The following is a 20,687-nucleotide window of genomic DNA, read 5'->3' as shown; positions in this document are numbered from 1 at the left end:
CAACGTGACACAAGTTAAACTTTATGAATGAAGATTGTTTTGTAATAGATGCTTCCCATTCGAGTTCAACTGCATTAGTGTAGCGGTGTAGCCTATGGGTTAAATCGCACTTCAAACAGGAAACTGATAGAGCTAAAGTCCCAACGTGATACACACTCATAGCCTTATTTGGGGCAAAATAGCTTGAAGAAAGTTAATGGCCGCCCAGAAAATGGAAAAGGGCCGCATGCGGCCCGCACACCTGCTCTAGTGGAAGGGGAATCCGGCCCGCCGATGTAATTCATCCGGTCCGCTGCCTTTTTGAAAAATTAGACACGAGTCCATTTCACATAGTTTTGACTATTTTAACTACGTAAGTGCAAAACATTTTATCGCTGAACGCGAATTATCATTCTACGTCCGGTTTGTTTACGTTTTGATGCTGTGTTTTCACCTAGATCAGCGCTTCTTTACCGTTGCGCCGTGGAAGGCAGCCAATTGCGTCACGGAAAACGTATTTAAAATATTGAACATATATTTTTTTTAATTTTATTATTTTCGGAAATGTAATAAAAACTTGCCAGAAATAGAAATACCTGTATACCCCCAAAAAAATCGCGCTCGCTTTGCTCGCCAGGTGCGCAGAGATCTTCCTGAGTTTGGTTTTGGCACGCGACTAGAAAAAGGTTGCCGACCCCTGCTCTAGCGCACCCAAATATGCTTCAATAACATTAATTAAGCTATTTCGTGAAAAAAACTAATTTTCAAATTACAATTTTTTTATATTTTAATAGTTGTTTGTGGCACTTCGTAGGCTGGCAACATGTTAAATATGACAATAACCGCGGTGGCGCTTCTAGCCACGGTGTTCTGTTTCCTGGCTCGAATCACAATGGCTGAGAGTTTCTACGACGATGAAGATTACGAGGTAATGTTGATATAAAGAATTTTTCTGAAGATTTTGCATATAACTATTTTTACTAATTATAGCTTTCATTAGTGATGTATTTACAGTACACATCCCGGAGAGCTGGCATAGCCTCACTCAAAATAAATAACTTTAACACATCGTTGTACAGTATGTTTGCTGGGAGCGAACTTGTTTATATATAATATTGTCAGGCGCTAAATTTATTTTTGTATATTTGTCGACTTTCTCGACGTAAAAGTACTCACTTGTATATTTTTTTCAACATAAGATTATCGTATTTTCTACTTTTAATTTATTTTAAATAATGTTATATTTTAACAAACTTGTTAGCAAAATTAAACAAACAAAGCGACATATAGGCTACTGTGTGTGATACCGTAAAATCGTAGATTCACCATAGGTTTATTATTTCTTTAATTTGATTCAGTCTCTGTTGAAATTGTTTCAGTCTCTATTTGCTCATAAATTATTCGGGAAGCAATTAGGAAATCCTGAGAGGCGTTTGATAAAATATACCAACGCACTTCTTCGTGTGTATAATTTTAGCATTCTTGCATATACACTGAAATTATTAGGCGGGCCAGTAAAGATTTAAATAGTTTTATAACATTTGCGTTTTCAGAAGGTCACTATAAGGAAGTAGACGCATCGAACGGGTCTATAAGAACTATATATAGTTTTGTCCTTTGTTTTGTTGCTTCATTCAAATATGTGTTCACTTTAACTTCAGATGTGGTGAATAATATTACAAATATAAATAATAATTTATAATTTGTAAACCAACAGGCGAATTAGTTTAGCTCTCCAAGCATGCCAAAATAAAAACATGAATCACAAAATGGTTTTGGACGCATAAAACAGCAACAAACAGAGTTACTTTTGAGTTACTCGCCCATTAAATCAAACAAACAAACAAAGACACTTCTAGGTTTATATCGAGGTTACCCTTTTAACGCCTACATTTTGTTTTTTAGGAGTTGATATACGTTTATTTTTTAATAAAGCGTTTATTTTTTAGTAGCAAGCTCGTCTAACCTTAGACAACTTTAGTTTAGTAACTTTAGACAACTTTATTCACACTAATCTGAGTTCAAAGATAGTTTTTTTCGAGTTTGTATATCTTTACCCGCCATTATTTTAATTCTTATCCAGAGTTCACCAGACAAAAACGGCTGAGTAACTGTACTGCCAGACGACCGTGGGCCGGATAACTGAAAGAATTGCAGACCCAGACATAAATTTTTTTATCGTTAAACAACGAAAATATTAATCATAGTAAAAAAATTCGTTTGTTTAGTTTAATTTTTCATCACAATTTGTAGTTCAATTACATCCGGCCACATTTCACTCGAATTTATCTTCATTGGGGCAATTGCCATGGGCGGACAAAATTAACCACAGACCTTATCAAACAGTAGTTTAGCGAGCTCCCAATTAAACACTACAACTGTTAAGGGGCTCTTTTCAATTTAGGGAAACCGGTTTATTTAGAGATAGTTGTCACAACGAGCTCGGTTCACTTCTTTTAGCAAACTTTCTATTTTTTACCGCATATTATTTTAATGTTAATACATTGTAGCTTATAGGCACCGTTTATATTGCTTAAGGTCGACTTATTTCAAAGTAACTTCAATGTGATCCGCTGCCCAACCTTTTTCTCACCAATAAACCAAATTAACTATAGTCAGAAAAAGGCAAATCATATTTTAACCCTAAACATGACAGCGAGCTGTTGATCGTTCAAACAACGATCGTTCAAAATTGAGTTATTAGCCTTATTAAAACAAACAAACAAACATAGACACTTCTTGTTTTTCTACTAGTTTTATTGGTTTATATCGAGGTTACCCTTTTAACGCAGACATTTTATTTTTTTAGGAGTTCATTTAACGTTTATTTTTTTTAATAAAGCGTTTATTTTTTTAGTGGCAAACTTGTCTTACTTTAGACAGCTTGGGAGTTCAAAAGTTAGTTGTACTCGAGTTGATATATATTTAATTCTAATCCAGGGTTGACCAAACAAAAAAGGTTAAGTACCTGTCCTGTAGCCTACTGCCAAACGATCGTCGGCTGAGTACCTGTAGTGTACTGCCAGACAACATTTTACCGCATATTATTTTAATTTTAACACATTGTAGCAGTTAACCGTTTATATATTGTTAAGTATCGAGCTATTTTAATTTTTTCAATGTATTTCAAGGTAATTTTTACCGCAAGGTGATCCGCGACCCTACTTTTTTCTCACCCATAAACCAAATTAACTACAGCCAGAAAAAGGCAAATCATGTTTTAACCCTAAACATGACAGCGACCTGTTGATCGTTCAAATAACGACAACTTCAACGAGGAAGACGAAAACTTCAACGCCCAGTTGTTCGCCTTTTCGCCACAATCTTCATGGGACCAACAGCGATCTGTTGTTTACAACCTCGCCTACACATTGTCATGTTACCTGGGCAAGACCTACAACTTATTCACTGCATTTCAACTGACGCTGAAATACGGCCACTACGGTTGCTACTGCGGGGTCGGGGGAAAAGGAAGAGTTATGGACTCAATTGACAGGTAGGTTCGTTAGATCATTGATCATGGGTTTAGAATTTAGATGGATGTCTTTGTCTTACGGAAGGTGTTTGTCAAACTAACAACCAAATAGGACCACTAAATTACCTAAGATGAGTTTGTTTTATTTCCTCAACAGCAAATCTAGTGTTTAGTAGAAAAGGACGAACATTGAACAATCACTGATAAATTTATGACAATCTCTAAATAGGTCAAAGGGCTCTGTAGGTAAAAGTTTGGCTTGATGATGTTTAGATGCTGTAAGGAACACGACCAGTGCTACGGGAGAGCAGCTAAAGCCCACAACACAAAATGGACTTTTGCACAGACGCTTACATTAAAGTATGCAACAAAGTGCCATGCACGCAAAACTACATGCGGTGAGTTTGTGTAGTGAGTGAGTGAGTGAGTGAGTGAGTGAGTGAGTGAGTGAGTGAGTGAGTGAGTGAGTGAGTGAGTGAGTGAGTGAGTGAGTGAGTGAGTGAGTGAGTGAGTGAGTGAGTGAGTGAGTGAGTGAGTGAGTGAGTGAGTGAGTGAGTGAGTGAGTGAGTGAGTGAGTGAGTGAGTGAGTGAGTGAGTGAGTGAGTGAGTGAGTGAGTGAGTGAGTGAGTGAGTGAGTGAGTGAGTGAGTGAGTGAGTGAGTGAGTGAGTGAGTGAGTGAGTGAGTGAGTGAGTGAGTGAGTGAGTGAGTGAGTGAGTGAGTGAGTGTTTAGTCCTAACTTGCATTTCATTTTGTGCAGCCGGAAATACCATCGGGAGTAAAGCATGTGTTTGCGACCGTATCTTCGGTCAGTGTGTGGCAAAGCACAAGCAGTGCTACAAGATTTCCAATGCGAGAATCTTTGTTAAGAAATGGTGCAAAGCAAAGTATACAGCAAAAAATTGAAAAAAAATTGAAGTTGATCAATAAGGACAATTTTAATAATCGGTTAGAATCGTTTAATATTTTTGGTTCGGATTCGGTTTTGGTTTAAATATTATTAAAAAGCCCAGAAATATTTAGAATTGTTTTTACGATTGATTCCAAATTTATTTTATTTCGTAAAGGTCGGTTTTTCACCAAGATTATATAGAAACCCAACTTATTGGTGTTAAATTTAGTTGAAAACCTAACCATTATGTACCAAAATACTGTTTAGGTTTGCAGTTTTAAATTTACTTTATAGTGTGTGTATTTTAAGGATTCACTATGATTTTATATTTGGAAATACAATATTTGTTTTATAATAAACGATTCTCAGTTACACAAGTGAACGTATTGATTGTACAGTAAAAATAATCCCAGTGTGTGAGGTATAACTCCAACAATTTCAAGTTTTTATACACACACTAACGACAAGTTTAGCATTTTTGTGCAGTTTTGTTTAACGAGAACATAAGGGCCTAATATATATGTTTATCTGAAATAATCGTTTTTGTATCTAAAATACTTTCCAAACATCCGTCACGTATAGTGCTCGTTTTGGCATATAACTTGATTCAACCATGTTAACGAAGATGTTACGCTGTCTGTACCATTACTATTTGGTTACATTTAATTGCCACATTCATTTTTATAATCATCGGCTATAACACGAGGCTAGAGAATTTACACAGACATGTTACAACGTAATATACAATACCTCAATACATATAAGAATAAAGCAAATCAAAAAAATAATAATTAAGCGTATATTTCTCCGATCGTCATTTCTACAGCAGAATCCCCCTTTAGCAACACTGTTCATCAGGCCAGACATTTGTGAGTTGTGACCATCACAGATGTCAAATACCCAAACTTTGTAAACCACGTTAGTAAGTCATATTTCCTTGCGCAAAAATGAAGAAAATTTCAGCGGTGCAAAAGTGAAGTGAAAAGCGATGATATCCGCATGCTGTTGCACATGCGGAATTCATCGCAGCACAGTTTGCCAAATTTGCCTCGAACCAGGTGACGGATCCTTGAAGCATTTGTGGGCTGACATCGCTTCGCCGAACCACATGGCAGCAAGCACGGGCAAAAAAGGAAGATGACGGTAAGGTAATTTGCGGTCTGTAATGTTATAATTCATTATAAAAAACATGGAAGTACAATGATTGTTATGCTGTGTTCAAGAGTGATAAATGAAAATCAATTTGAGCATAATATGGTAGGGATTTCGCATTCGCCCGCTCTCGAATTGACTGAGTGACACCCACTTGCTCAACTGACGAGTGCCCTTACGAAAAAATTGGTTGTTGTGTTCAGACCTATAGAAAGTCCTAATGCAACGATCCGTAAAAAAATTAAAATTCAATGTCTGAAGCCCATTTTTTCAAAATGGCTTATAATACAATTAAATGACTCACGATACACTTCTTCCGCAACTAAAACAAAAAATTACCAAATGCATCGCATATGCTAAAACGTCCTACGCATTCAATATTTAGATGAACAATTGAAACGGTCTAGTGGAGAAGAAAATAGCTATTTCACTAAGCAGAAATTGTAATTCCATGGTTGTCCTTCGTTTTGGGCATATGCCGATGGCAACCCTGGTCATAGCGTTTGGCAATTTCAGAATAAACTTTACTGATCAAACTGTTGGGTGCGGGTTACCTGTTGTTTTGGTTTGGATGGAATTAGGAGAGGTATCAATAAGGTATTGTTAAAAAAACATTTATTTTATGGGGTATCACGGTACGCACGGCGTCTTTGGGGTTAAGATTCACTTGAGAAAAAAGGAATGACGTCTAACCTCGTGGATCCGCACCAACCAACTTTTACAAAACAATACGGTCTATGCCTAACTGATATAAATGTAGCCTATAGCGGTGTTCAAGCACGATTAGAAGAGAACGTCTAGCGTATTGGGAAAGAAAATAATTTGGTAAAAGTTTAAAATAAAAATTGTAATTAGGTCAATTACTTTTCGTTCATTAGCAAATCACAACTAATCACAAATTTACCATCAAATTACAACTTATTGAATAATAACAAATCATTTTACAGCTTATATGATTACTGATTAGAAGGGTAAAAGTAATTTTTTTTTTTTTGTAAAAAAGGATCCTTAATTCATTTCAATCCGTGAAAAACCACACCCAAGCGTATATTTCATTTATTTAATTGCAACAGCGGTATATATGTGCAAACAAATCTCCAAAACACATTTTTCTGTGCTGCCAAGAGCAAAAGCGTATCCATCATATGATAGCGTTTAAATTCTGAACAAATTCAAAATGAGGTTTCTTCGTAGAAAACGAGTTAATGAATCAATCAAAAAACGTATGAAAAACCCAATGGAACTATGGAAGGTCTCTATTTTTTATTTTTATACAACAAAAAAACGAGGTTATACATCTGGCTAAATACTGCAAAGGCGCAGGGATACAAGCGGTAAAAGTGAACTTTTTATTCATCGTGATCGCCAGCGTACTGATGATTCGTGATCAATGACCCATACTGGCATGGATGAAATTTATGATGCCTTTCGTCGATGAGTCGTGTGACGTCACTGATGATCCGCCCAGTTCCTGTTCGATGACCTTGGCCAGTTGCTTGCCGAGTTCAACACTTTGAACAGAAAATTTAAGTAAAAATCGTCTTAACGATAATTGAAATTTGCAAGTCTGGTTACAAGTCTCTGCCTCAGATCTTAACTATGTTTTGTTCCCTGTTAAGAAGTGCGAGGTATAGAGCTACAAAGATCTGTGTCCGATACCTATTGTATTCAACATCGAACCCAAATCTTTGGTAAATAGTACAGTCGACTGATCCCATATCAAAAGGCGTCGTTGCTATAGTGTCATAGGAAAAATTGAATGAAAAAAGGGAATATTTCCAGTTTGTGATAAAAAAATGTTATTTTAAATTTAAAAAAATTCAATTGACATCGGCATTAATATTACCCCACTATTGACAAGTATAAGGTATAAGCTGACAAACACCTTTGATCGCCGTAAATGTAATCTTAAAAATTGCTTTCCTAACACCAGAGGATTTGTACTGCAAAAACCTGTACAGAAAAACGGTGAAGCAAGCGGCATTAAGGTTGATAAAATTTAAACTCTCATATAAAACCCACATCCCGTATTAAGTCAAACTCGTTTAAAAAAATTCTTCTAAAACTGCAACTTACCCCCATTGATCGTACGAGTTGATGTCCCAAATGACCCCCTGGGTGAAAATCTTGTGCTCGTACATAGCAACGAGAAGCCCCAACATGAAGGGGGTTAGCTTGGGGTAAACAATGGAATTGGTGGGGCGGTTACCCTCGAACACCTAAAAACAAAAGTAATTGCCAGACAAGTAGAATTGATATGGGTGCCGTGGTCGTTGGCCAGTGAGACCTGTAATATGGCGTATGCGTACATCACCAGTAAACATAGAAAAATGTATTACATTGGTCAACACGATTTTTCTTGCACAGGGTTTTCTAAATGATTCTAGGGTACTTTTGGCCACTTATTCTAAATCTGTTTTTTGTCAACTTGGTCAAAAATATATCAAGATGTAAATTGTGGAATTCTTTTTTGTATTTCCCAATTTTGTGCTCTTAAAATAAAAAAAACTTTTTAGTTGAGCAGCAATATATCTAGTTTTGCCTACACGACATAGCTTCGGCAGGTATGAAAATAACTATACCTTGTGTGGCTTAATTTTCTCTATCGCTTCCGGTGAAGTGCCGGCTTTCTTCAGTTCCTCAACGACGGTTTCTTCCGACTTTCCGATCATCAGAGCCTCGGTCTGAGCCAAGAAGTTGGCGAGCAGAATCTAAGAGGAAGATTTATAAGTTAAACGTCTAACAAATACTTTACGTACAGTTTACTTCAATTAATATAGGAACACTTGTACGATTGTTGGTTTTCAGCATGGCATTTTTTGCTTAGCCCGGATTTAACCATTGTGTCTGAACCGTTTGCCTTAATTGAAAATATTTTTTTTAATTGCTGTTTGTACGCATCGGTAAACCCGAGTTAAACTTAAAAACGAGTTCATACAAGTTATAAATAAATGCGTTTTAGTATAACGCACAAAATATGTAAAAATACGGTAATGCATATTAAGAATATATGCTCGTATCAGATTTGCATTTGGGTGAATAAAATCAGCATTGAGAAATAGGAAGGAGCAAAACAAACTTATACTGACATTTGATGGTACACAATATTGGACGATAAAGGATTTAAAACTTGAAATTCTGGTAAAAAACAAAAATCATAATTGTTTTTATTTCAAAATACTTGGTGAAAGGAGTTAAAATTGTTTTCGGCTTATTTGGATTTTGGTGTGTAACACATTAAGTTACATAAACGTGGCCACGGCAAGTGATTTAAGCAGTTTATAAGTGACTATTTATACATTCTATTGTTTTAATTAAGGTGCATTATTGTAAAAGTATAATTGTAATATACCCAGCTATAAACTAGTACAGTGGTGGAGGTTTACAGTAATAGGATATGGGCCTTTGAAGACGAAAACAAGTAATACGACCAGTCGACATTTTAATATCGATCACTGTTGTAAGCTCACCGTGAATTTGTTTTTCGAGTGTAACACATAAGAGGTACCACAATATAAAAATACCATTAGTTTGGCTAACCCCTAAATTTACGCTTACATAATGATGTTTGAAATATTCGTTTTTCCCGATAAGGCGTTTTTTTATACTGTGTGGTTTGTCAACTGGTGTTTTTTTGTGTTGCTGCGACATTTATTGTTGTATACGTAAGTGACGTAGAGTCGTGTTGTGTTTATGAATTAGCATTTCCTCTAACATGCTTTCGTGACAAAAAATGCACAGTAACCGTTTGTAATATAGCAACCAATAATATAGGATGCATTTAAAAACAAGTACGCTAATAAATATATTATTTAATCAATTTTTTTCAAAAGACCACAATAATAGAAAGCTGTGAATTTTTTGTGCATGACAATATGCGCAACATTTAATAGAGGTATTCATTATAGCATCCCATTGGTGTTTGGTGCTAATATAACGTATGGTGGCGTTTATATAAGATTTTGAAAGGCGTTGGTAACAACAACAAAGATAAAACGCAATTCATTTTAAGCCGGACTCTCATCCTGGACTGTCATTTGGCAAAACACACAATGTTGATCAGTTTAATTACAGCACAAAAAAGGTTTTTCAAAGCAAGGCTGTACTGAATTTTAAAACCTTCCTTGCAAAGATCTGAGCTCGTATTATAATTTTCAAACATTTTCTGTTAATAAAATATATAATTCTTATTGGGTGCAAATACTGCTATATGGCGCCTTGGTACAATAACTGCTATACAGCGCCTAACAAAGTGAATCTTAAACTGTAAAAAATGGTGCTTAAAATGTTAATTCTTCGTTTTCAGGGGCTTATTTTGGCAATCATTTAACCATAACGTCGTAATATGAAAAATTAATTACCGAAATGTTTAAAATTTTAATAGACATTAATTATTGTGCTGTACATAGCATTCCTTGATTGATTACCGGTTAAAAACTTGTTTACTTGACTATGACCTTTTAGATCTTCTCAGGGTTAGATACAAGATTTTGAGAACCACAAACTCAAATAAAAAAAACTCTGCACACCGACTTTATATTGTCTATAGCAGCCTTTCTTAACCTGGGGTAAATTTATCCCAGGGGGAAATTTTCTTGTTTTATGGGGTAAATGAGCTATCAATCAAAATATCCACATTAGCTGACAGGACAGAAAAAGTGTGCAAGCCGTAGGTATTGGTGGCCTACTTTCCTAGTTCAGATTAACTGCTAATTCGAAGTTAGCCTATAGTAGCCTATTAATTCTAGCCTATTAATTCTTTCTCATCTAGTTTGCTACTCGTTTTTTAAAAAAATAGAACCATTTTATATATTGGGGGTAAATCTGATATTCATCTTTGTTAAAAGGGTAAAACATACAAAAAGGTTAAGAACCCCTGGTCAATAGCCAAGGTTGCCATCGGCATGGACCTAAAAATAAGGACAACCGAAAAATTAGATTAGCATTTAAAAAACGTTTTTGGAAATGCTTTGTATTTATACGAGCCGTGTCACATCACATTTCATACTTTTTGCCAGAAACAACTGCTCCAGCAATTTATCAAGGTTATTGGTTTGGTTTTTGGTCTACTCCTGTTAATGTTACCTACTTGAGGACGCAATTTAAAAAAAACCGCCACACAACGCGATCGACCAGTTGAAATGTGGTGATCAAACGGTCGATCATGATCGATGTGTTGGCCATCCCTGCTTATAGCTTTACTGATTTAATCAAAGTGTCGACCGCACTGCGCACCCATTCCCATTACAAACCACTTCGCAAAAAATGCTGCCGTCCCACCCTATTCTTCTGTAGCCCAAACAGCAGTAACCGTGTTCGGTTTAGTAACCGTGTTCGGTTTACTGCTGTTTACTGCTAAAATGTCGTCAGATGCTGTATCCTGGTAAACTGCTGTACCACTGCCCTACCTATCTCACCACTTAAAAGTCAAATCCTGAGACTTGGGGGTATCTTGTCATTTATGATGTCCTAGAATCTCGGCGCAAAAGCATAATTTTAGAATATTATTCAACACTGGTTACCAGAGGAAAACGATCAAAGTTCTGTAGTTGTTGAAAATTAGACATAATAAGGACACAAGTCAAAAATAAGGACATTTCTTAGAAATAAGGACATTTAGGTTTTGTAAAATCTGGCCCTTTAAAATAAGGACAAATCTTAGAAATAAGGACATTTAGGTTTTGTAAAATCTGGCCCTTCAAAATAAGGACAAATCTTAGAAATAAGGACGGTATGGCAACCCGCCAACCCTGTCTATAGTAGTATAACAACCTTATGGTGCTTTCCGCTAGCGATGGGGTTGTGTGTGTGCGAGGCGGCCAAGAAGTCGGCAGGGATGAGCTTTGTGCCTTGGTGGATGAGCTGGTAGAAGGCGTGCTGGCCGTTGGTTCCCGGTTCGCCCCACACGATGGGTCCAGTCGAATAGTTTACCTTGGCCCCGGACCGGGTCACGTACTTGCCGTTCGACTCCATGTCGCCCTGTTGAAAATACAATAATACTTTTAACATTAACGCGTTCTTTGCATTCAATGTGATCAGTCTGTGGTCTTTACCGCTGAGTGAACTTAGTCTATGTTCAAATTTGCGAAGACCGACCTAAAAAGATTTGTTCACCATCAGGGTGTGTTGGAATAACTTGGTTAAGGAATCCTAACTTTAATTTCATTTTTTTATTCACGCCCGTCTTTCTATGTTGTTGCTTAAGCGTAATAGTACAAAAAAAGAATTAAAATACTTTGACTAATAAGTTGGGCAAATGTTTCGACTTAAGACTTAATTGTTTTTGTTTGAATAAATTCTGGTATGCTTGCCTATTTTTCTCACCTTTTTTCTGGCTGAACTTTTGGACCTCAAAGTGTTCTACAAGTAATAGTTGAAAATGCTTGGGACTATGCAACACGTAATTTTACCTAAAAATGGTCTTTCTATTAGCTAAAATCGACTGGACTAGATGGTTTTGCAAAATGATTAACTTGAATAAAAAGTCATATCACAATTTTGGGGGCAATATTATGAAAAGACCTAGCATTGTAAGACATCTAATAAACTAATTCATATTTTATCACTTGGTATAACCCGGGCTTTCCCGGAATGCAATTAATGAAAAAATGATTGCTTGGGTCATTACTATATTAAGGTAAGGTGCAATAATTTCACTGAAAAGTTAAAGGATAGGCAATGAAAAATCCGAATTAGGCACAAGTAAGCGACCGTGTCAAATAGAAACCAAATAAAATAATCATTTGATAAAATCTGTCCGTTTGCTACATTAAGCAATCGCTTTAGGCAAAGCACAGATCAACCTTTTTGCCAAAAAATAGTTAGTGCAACGTTTTTAACGTGATACGTTTACAATGCGTGCAGCGCAGCGTAAAGCAATTGCGCCCAGCTGCATCAAAGGTCAGCACACGATTGCGGAAATAGACGAATGCGGCCGCGCGTAAAATCTTTCCACGACGAGCCGATGAAAATTTTAACAACTGTCACGAAATGCTGTTTCGGCGTCAACAAGCCAGAAAATTGCGCATTGTTGAAAAAAAGTGAGACGCAGAACTTAGGCGAGTAACGACTTGATTTATCTGGCCACTTATTTTATCCCACATAACTACATATTTATCTTCGAAGATTAGCCGGTAAATTACCCACATTTTACTATTTTTTTCGGACCTCGATTTGCAGAACATAGGTGTAGCAAAACACACATATAATAATATTTCATTTAAATTTAGATCATTGAGGGTTCACATTGTAATTTTATGTTGAGAAATATTTACAGTCACATTACAATTTACACTTTAGCTGGCTAATTTTTTTTTTTTACCGATCACTATTTGCATAACATAGGTGTAGCAAAACACAATTATAATATTTTTTAATTCGTATTTAGATTATTTGGGGTTTAGATTGTAAATTTGTGTAGAAAAATATTCCCAGTCACATTATAATGTACACTTTAATTGCCGTTTGTGTTGACGAGTACTTAACTGCGCCCAACCAACTTTACAGAAATTCATTTAGAAATGGAAAAGTATTTGACAAACCTGCTGGAAATAAGCGGCGAATCTGTGCATGTACTGGTCGTAGGGCAGCATGGCGTGCGACTGGGCGCCGTAGAAGTTGTTGTACCATATTCCCAGCATTGCGAGTGTTACAGGGACGTTCGACTCCAGAGGCGTTTCGTTGAAGTGCTTGTCCATCCAATGAGCGCCGGCCAAAAGCGACTCGAAATTTTCGAAACCTGCAAACAATGTTTTAGTTTTTTAGCGTATTATAGTGCTACATTTACATTGTACGTATAATCGCTCTAGGGTTAATTTAGACAAGGTATAAAGTTCAATATTTGCAGTAGCATCGATTTAACGCTATTTTACACAAGTAGCATGCCTTATTTTCGAAACGTTTCATCTACTTTTATTTGAGTTTTTATAAAATCTACGTTAAAAAAGGCCCGTAAAAATCGATTATTACCTTACAAAATAAATCCGTATAGTAAACTTGGAAAACTTATGCACTGTGGTAATACAGAAGATTAAAAAACATGACCCGTTAAAAAATCGCTAGCCTTTTGGAATGCTTTTGGATTTTACACTTGTATAAACCTTTCGGCACGATAAGCTATCTACCAAATTGTTTGGCCGCTTATTTGATACGGTCACCTTTAACTCATTATTTTGAAAGTCGTGCAATTTGCTCGTGGCTTTCATTATGTGGCTTTAAAAATCCGGACAACGGTTCAGTGTTTTCGCAGATTTTAGTTTGAAAACCAAAAAGCCATTCGACCTATTAAACTAACTTACCGATGTGAAGTGCAATTGAAAGTCCAATGGCAGACCAAAGTGAGTATCTTCCGCCAACCCACTAAAACAAATCGATTAATATCGTCTGATGCAATATACATTTGCATAAAATGAACTGTGAGGAACCTTATCGCTTTGATAAAATACCCTATCGTAATTGTATAGCAAATTTGATGAATTGAATAAATACGAATAGCTTTAACACATAATTGTGTTTGGCATTTAGACAGCAGAAGTTGAAATAATACTGAAATAACAAAACTGTCAATAAAACCCAGCAAGCTGCCTGTAAAGACACCATCGAATTTTATATTTGGAACAAAAGTCATTGAGTCAAATGACTTGGATTGACATTAAGCGTTTCCATTAAACATTTTCTTGTATAAAGTTGGGTTATTTATGTCAATACTGAGCGTAAAACAATTTGCTCGCAATATATTGCGTTTTTGTTATCAGTTGAGTTATTGTTCACAATCGGATGATTTTAACAATTAATCAGTTTAACGATTTTTAGGCCATGTCTTGACTTGCTCTAATAACGACTTGGACTGGAACTTGATTTGTTACATTTGGCAAAATAGCTGACTTGAAATTAGACCGCAGTTCTTTTCAAATGATTTGACCTGGACTTGAGTCATTTTAAAATGCCTTGCTTTAAAAAAACATTGAATTGCTTACATCCCAGAATCCAAACATGTTCTGGACGTCGATGCCGAACGCCGAAACCTTCTCAGCGTTGGTTGACAGAGCGGCGAAGTGTTTGGCCACTGCTGATGTGTCGGCGTGGTTTCCCAAGAACCAATCCTTGGCCGAGGTTGCGTTGGTGATTGTTTCTTGGGTGGTGAATGTCTACAAGCAAAAGTAAATACTGGAATTTGATAACCGCGTGATTTTTTAACGAGCAAAAAATGTTGTAGCACACAACAGGTAACATGTCAGGAGAGTATTTCCTAAACAAGCACTTTTTTAGAAGATTTTACACAAATATATTTTTCTATGATTTTATATGTGATTTTAATAGTTTTAACATAACACCGTGAACAATGTATTAAATTAAGAAATAAAATTGTTTGTTATAGTAAATTCTAGCTTTAAAACGTTATGCTAATAGAAAGTGGGCAAACGGCAACCCTTAAAAGTAGACCTAGGAAGTAGCAATTAATAATAAAATCAGCAAGTGATGGTTTACCGTTTGAAAAATTGACTGGGAAATTCCAGAAAATTGATGAAATAAAAAACTATTTATGCTTTTTTGTCATGTTGAATGTTAAAATTTTACATAAAACCAGCTGACATAATTCAAATGTTACCTTTGAAGCAATGATAAACAGTGTGGTCTCGTAGTTTAGCTTAGCCAGTGTCGTAGCCAAGTGTGTGCCGTCAATGTTTGACACAAAATGTACAGCAGGTCCCCCTGCCGAGTAGAACTTGAGAGCCTCAGTAACCATCAAAGGGCCCTGATGTGAATAAAACCATAAACCTGATAGTAATGTTTGTTTAAAAAATGTTCAAAGGTTTTAATAATTTGCATAGTTTAAAAAATATGTTATTTTTGGTCAACTGAAAGCGGCTGGTGCTCACTCCTACTAATATATCGATAAACTTGGACCTATAGTTTGCCAATATTTTACTAAAATAATATTTTTTTAATTTTTAGCCCATCACTAAACGCAAAGAAATTTTATAACTTTTTAACCACAAAATTTGTTATTTGCTTTCCTTCTTAAGCAGTTAAATATGCAAAATATATGTTGGGAAAGTTTGTAAATAAACTGAATATAATTTACGTTTTATGTTCAATTAATAAGTTGTAATTCTGCCTCAATAATATACAAAAATCAGTTATCACTTCATATTGATTATCTATTGACAAAACATAAAAAACGCTTATCATTATGTGTTTAAATAAATGATATTAATGGTCAATCTCTATTTTTAAATATATATTATTTTTCTAGTTACCAAGTCAGAACCACCAATTCCAATGTTAACAATATCAGTGATTGCCTTTCCTGTACAGCCTTTCCATTCACCAGAGCGAACTTTCTTTAAAAATAAAAACACAATTTAATATGGGTGTGGTGCCTTTAATTTATAAAATGAAATGTAAATGCTTGAAATAGACCGATAGACAGTGCAAATAAATATCAGATTGTAACCTGTGCTGTTTTGTCTCAGAAAAATAAATAAGTGTAGTCCAGTGGTTCTCATACTATTTTTCTTGTGGCACATTTCGAAAAAGATTTTGTACTTGCGATGCACCAAGGGGTGGGGATTTCGCTAATTTTTATTTATTGTTTGTTTGTTAACAGAAAATCAAAAATCAATGGTGGTATTTATTTCGAACGCACATGTCAGAGGTTAATAAATATTCGTTTACATTTTATACGCGCAAAATTTGAGTCTAGATAAGAAGCACAATATTTCTGCCGCACCCTTGAAAAATTGTGTACCAGGCTGCAGTGACCCACAGGTTGTGAATATGATTATGTTTGGTAATTCAGACATAAAACATGTAAAAAAATATTAAATTGTTTAATGTTTATATTGATTTATGACAGAGGCCACCAAAAAATATACAATAAAATCTGAAACTTAGCCTAGGGACTGTCAGTGCCAAATACATGAAGGAAACTTTATTGCCATTTATGTGAAAGACCTTACATTGGTAAATGCCTTCATCCTTCCCAGCACATCATTAACATTGTCCATGACATTTTTGCCATCCACCATTATTGGAGTATTGGAACGATTCCTCAGTGCAATATGCAACACTGCTCGGTCCTGTTAATCAACGGATTATTATTAAGGTTACAAGTTTACAGGAAAAGAAAATAGATAAATACTTCACGAAATGTAATTGTAACTTAAAATTCTATCGGTATTACTTCAGTAAAGTTTATTTTTTCTCCTCCAAACATCTTCTTTCGCATTTCTTCAATGCCCCTGGCACGAGCCTAAAAAAATAGAAAAAATACAAAACATGAAAGACAGAAATAAAGTGCAGATGTTATACTATCACAATATTTGCAAATAAGAGCATATTCCTATGTGAATCTGTTTTGGATAGTTATTTGAATTTTAGCTTGATAATAAATTGCAAAGCCAAAAAGGTCGAGTAAATCGACAGCATCTTGATTAAGACGTTTTGATACGAGCTTGTATCATCTTCAGTTGATGTGACTGATACAAGCACTAACTGGAGATGATACAAGCTCGTATCGAAACGTCTTAATCAAGATGCTGTCGATTTACTCGACCTTTTTGGCTTTGCAATTTATTATCAAGCTACATTACAGATCCATGCATAGTGTACCCAAGTATTTTAATTGTATATTAAAAAAAACACTTGGTGAAATATAGATTCAAGCAAAACCACAAAGGTTGTAAAAGAGATCCAAAAACAACTTTATTCAACAAAAGCAGAATACTATAGTTACGCAAAAAGCATCGTCAGTTCTGCTAATATACTACAAACACAACGAAACACCAAAATTATATTTTAAAAATTATATAAAATAAAATAAAACTATTCAAAAGTTTAAAAAGCCAATAACAGAATTACAATACAGTTTAGTAGAGCTGTTTACCAATACTGACGTTAAAATGGCAAAATAAAGAGCTACTATAATAAACGGAATCACAATGCCTGAAGCAAAACACCGCCAAGAAAACGCAAAGAAAAACTGCTTTTGTTGAATAAAGTTGTTTTTGGATCTCTTTTACAACCTTTGTGGTTTTGCTTGAATCTTACGATATGGAGAAGAGATCAACAACTAGCAATGTTGGAGCAGGCTTAGATCCCAAAATTAACAAAAATAGTAATAATATTATTATTATTTCATCAATTGGTGAAATATAGTTTTATTTTATTTCTTAAAGTAAATTTACACTTACTGCAGTATATATCATTATTGTATACAAAAATATAGCATGACAATTAAGTAATACCAGGCTAAAAAAACTATACATATTGTATGGCTGAGTTGCTGTAAAAACATTTTAACAATAAAAATGTTATGTATTTTTTATGCTTACCAATGCAAATAAATGTTGCTTAATTTCATCAGTGATTCGATTCTTTGAAAAGTCCACAAGGACGTTTCCCTCTGGTGTATCCAACACGATGCTAAAAAACATTATGAAAGTTCCAAAGAGCAATGGCATAATAAATACATAGTCATTTTTACAAGTGATTCAAAGAAGGCTTTATAAGTATTTTAACAACCCAGTTAATTGTGAGTGGTTAGTTTTACCCACATTTATAATAATATAGTATTGTCAGTTGCTATATACCATTTTCCAAAAAATACCAAAGTATTTTAGCTACTTAAGCTACTTTACATTATATACATACTGTATATATATTCGCTGTAAGTTTGATAAAAAATTAGTTAAAACAAGGCATAGAAATTTAAGTTAAAAATAGTTAAAATAAATTGATTAATGGCAACAAACCTGTTTTTTGTAAACCTTTCTGGGTCTGCATCGAACAACTGTTTCATGTTAATGCAGTTTCCCTGTGTATCAAAATCTGCTTGCAGTTGTTTCCATTCTGCTGATTCAGTTAATCCAGCCATTTTTTTAAATAAGACTAATATTAACAAATGTCTAACCCAAAAACGTAATGAACTGTGCTGTAAAAAAGAAACAAAAAATAATTTATTTTTGGCTGCTATATGTCAACCTTAATTTTCAGAAACATTAAAAGCAATTCCGAATACAAATCATTATGAAAGATAAGTTTAAATCGTTGACTTGTGAAATACCTGTAAGTCATCTTAGCATAAAGAATCCATCTGTACAAATCTATATATTCATAAGTTAAAACATGTTTTATTTTTAGGGAATATAGAATAAACTTCGCACAGAACATACCATATGGAAATTGTCTACCCGCTGAACACTACGCATTTGCAGCAAAACTAAGACAGGTGATTTTAAGGCTGCCCACCACTATTTTTCTAAATTAAATACTAAACTAAAAGATAACCTCAAACAGTTAGAAACAAAGGCGCTGGTCTAGAATCCAAAGACATTTATTTTAACACTAATGAAACGAGTTGCCAAAGTTAAAATTGCAAGGTAGGCATAAATGTGTAAGAATAAATATAATAATAATACTGGACCAACCCAAATATTGTTTTCCCCGACGGAAATGTGGTAGGATTCAAGACCAGCGCACGAAAATGTTTTCCCGCTAAAGAATACGCAAAACAACTAAGACAGGTGATTTCAAGGCTGTCCACAATTATTTTGCTAAATTAAAAGTAAACTGAAAGATAACCTTCAAAAATTTACAAACACAAATCAAACTAACATGTTTTTTTGTAAATGTTACCACCAGACAACTTGACAGCGACCTTGTCAACACGGACCTTGTAGCGTCTGAAGGTTGTTCTGCCGGCAATGTCAACACAAGAAGATGGCATCAACTGAGGTTTTCTCACTCAAGCGTAACACAAACTTGCTTCGTCACGTAGTTCGTGTGAACTCGTATTTGCGGTCTCATCGTGATTGCAATTTTACGTTCGACTGAACTGATGATGCTAATTACTTTCTTTGCTTGAACAAAGTTTCCCCAACCCAACGTCGCGTGGCGTGTTTTACAGATCGCTTGTAGCAGTTGTAGGCCTACATAACTTTAAAACAAAGTATTACCTCGCAAAATGCAGAACAGTTCGACAATAGAATAGCATCGGGTGTCGGGCCCGATCCGATATTATCGGACATCCATGATCAGTTGTCATTTCGAAACATGTGCTGACGAAAAACAATGCGATTTATAATGTTCCAAAAAAATGTAGTGGCTACAAATTAATCAACCAAAACATAGCGTCGTTGTCATTCTTAGGCTACTCTCCCGACCAATGCCGATTAAGAGCGAGAAACGTTTTGTTTACCACCATCGAAAAGTTTTAATAACATAAAAACATGACTTGGAAGCCCTAAGATGGACCATTTTAAACCTGTTTTCAGCCTACTACCGGTCCTACTGGAAATTTTACCCCCGTGCTTGACACGAGGAATGTATAGGCTACGCTTACATTTAGGCAAGAGTGGACAACCAGTGTGGCAAATATGGCATTTCCTAATCTCACACTACGCAAACAACCTTAACGAAAATGGTTTTTAAACCCAAAATCAGTGGTGTACACAGTAGGTTGAAGATTTTAGAAACTCAATGTGTCAGTCGTTCATTAATTAAGATATAGGCCTAGTTATAAAAAAACTACCACTGCTCTATGTTTAAAAGTTGGTTTTGTACTGGTCCGACAAAAATGCCTTGAATCATTCCGTTGGAATGCACCAGACCACCACCATTTGACAGTAGGCCCTATATTCACCAAAACGGATGTGAATTTTAGGTTAATCGTACAAAGCGCGAAAAAATCGTTAAATTTGTCTAAGTGAATTACTATACTTTTAAACTAAAGGATCGGATGCTTAACAATTTAGAAACAGAAAAAAATTGGCATATTTTTTATATTCGTATTTATTATAAAGGTTATAGTTGTAGAGACTTTTATGAGTATAGGCTATATACCCGAAACATATAGTATGCAGGAAAAACCGGGTAAAACATAGGCTATAAATAAAATGATTAGTGCGAAAATTTGCATTTAAATAGAACAACTTTGAAAAATTGTAGTAGAGTGGAAAGTAGAGGACTTAACTAAGGTTTACCAAGTATGATTACAAAACACAGTGATTCGAAATGCTTGTTCGTGATATACGGTATAGGAAGTCAACATAGACCAGATGGTATTTCTTCAGTAAAAAATAGCCTATAGTCATTTCCGAGTTTTGAGTGACGGTATTCATGCAGCAAAAACTATAAACAAGTGATTTTTTTTTCAGACAACTTTTTAACCAGGGACATCGTGAATTCAT

At 35.1% G+C, this 20,687-nt stretch overlaps 2 protein-coding genes across 3 annotated transcripts; one reads left to right on the top strand and one right to left on the bottom strand.

Annotated features, from left to right (window-relative positions):
- Positions 1–772: 772 nt before the first annotated feature.
- LOC146133348 (phospholipase A2-like) lies at positions 773–4,710 on the top strand. Of its 2 annotated transcripts, none has more exons than XM_083397531.1 (4): positions 773–907; positions 3,219–3,475; positions 3,728–3,852; positions 4,213–4,710. In XM_083397531.1, the coding sequence occupies exons 1-4, from the start codon at positions 803–805 to the stop codon at positions 4,356–4,358; spliced, it is 633 nt and encodes a 210-aa protein (XP_083253657.1). In that variant the 5' UTR covers positions 773–802; the 3' UTR covers positions 4,359–4,710. The 2 variants fall into 2 exon arrangements, with proteins under 2 accessions (XP_083253657.1, XP_083253658.1); XM_083397532.1 differs by having other exon boundaries at positions 3,728–3,814; positions 4,213–4,373.
- A 1,838-nt stretch (positions 4,711–6,548) lies between these two features.
- Positions 6,549–18,426, bottom strand: LOC146133347 (glucose-6-phosphate isomerase-like). The gene is made up of 13 exons (XM_083397552.1): positions 18,252–18,426; positions 17,832–17,922; positions 16,682–16,750; positions 16,458–16,577; positions 15,756–15,839; positions 15,104–15,250; positions 14,472–14,642; positions 13,794–13,854; positions 13,038–13,234; positions 11,269–11,475; positions 8,079–8,207; positions 7,573–7,715; positions 6,549–7,007 (listed from the first exon to the last, which is right to left on the bottom strand). The coding sequence occupies exons 1-13, from the start codon at positions 18,371–18,373 to the stop codon at positions 6,884–6,886; spliced, it is 1,665 nt and encodes a 554-aa protein (XP_083253678.1). The 5' UTR covers positions 18,374–18,426; the 3' UTR covers positions 6,549–6,883.
- Between the last annotated feature and the right edge of the window lie 2,261 nt (positions 18,427–20,687).

Source organism: Ascidiella aspersa, chromosome 9 (assembly GCF_963924565.1).
Source record: "Ascidiella aspersa chromosome 9, kaAscAspe10.2, whole genome shotgun sequence".
NCBI classification, from domain to species: domain Eukaryota; kingdom Metazoa; phylum Chordata; class Ascidiacea; order Phlebobranchia; family Ascidiidae; genus Ascidiella; species Ascidiella aspersa.
The sequence above is the reverse complement of the archived record's forward strand: the minus strand, read 5'-3'. Positions and strand labels throughout refer to the sequence as shown.

Excerpts from the sequence above, each read along its gene's own strand:
- LOC146133347 (XM_083397552.1), bottom strand. The coding sequence starts at position 18,373 with ATGGCTGGATTAACTGAATCAGCAGAATGGAAACAACTGCAAGCAGAT. Across the intron at positions 17,923-18,251 it reads GAAAGGTTTACAAAAAACAG|CATCGTGTTGGATACACCAG; the intron begins GTTTGTTGCCAT and ends AATGTTTTTTAG. Across the intron at positions 7,008-7,572 it reads AACTCGTACGATCAATGGGG|TGTTGAACTCGGCAAGCAAC; the intron begins GTAAGTTGCAGT and ends TTCTGTTCAAAG.
- LOC146133348 (XM_083397531.1), top strand. The coding sequence starts at position 803 with ATGTTAAATATGACAATAACCGCGGTGGCGCTTCTAGCCACGGTGTTC. Across the intron at positions 3,476-3,727 it reads GTTATGGACTCAATTGACAG|ATGCTGTAAGGAACACGACC; the intron begins GTAGGTTCGTTA and ends GATGATGTTTAG. Across the intron at positions 3,853-4,212 it reads TGCACGCAAAACTACATGCG|CCGGAAATACCATCGGGAGT; the intron begins GTGAGTTTGTGT and ends CATTTTGTGCAG.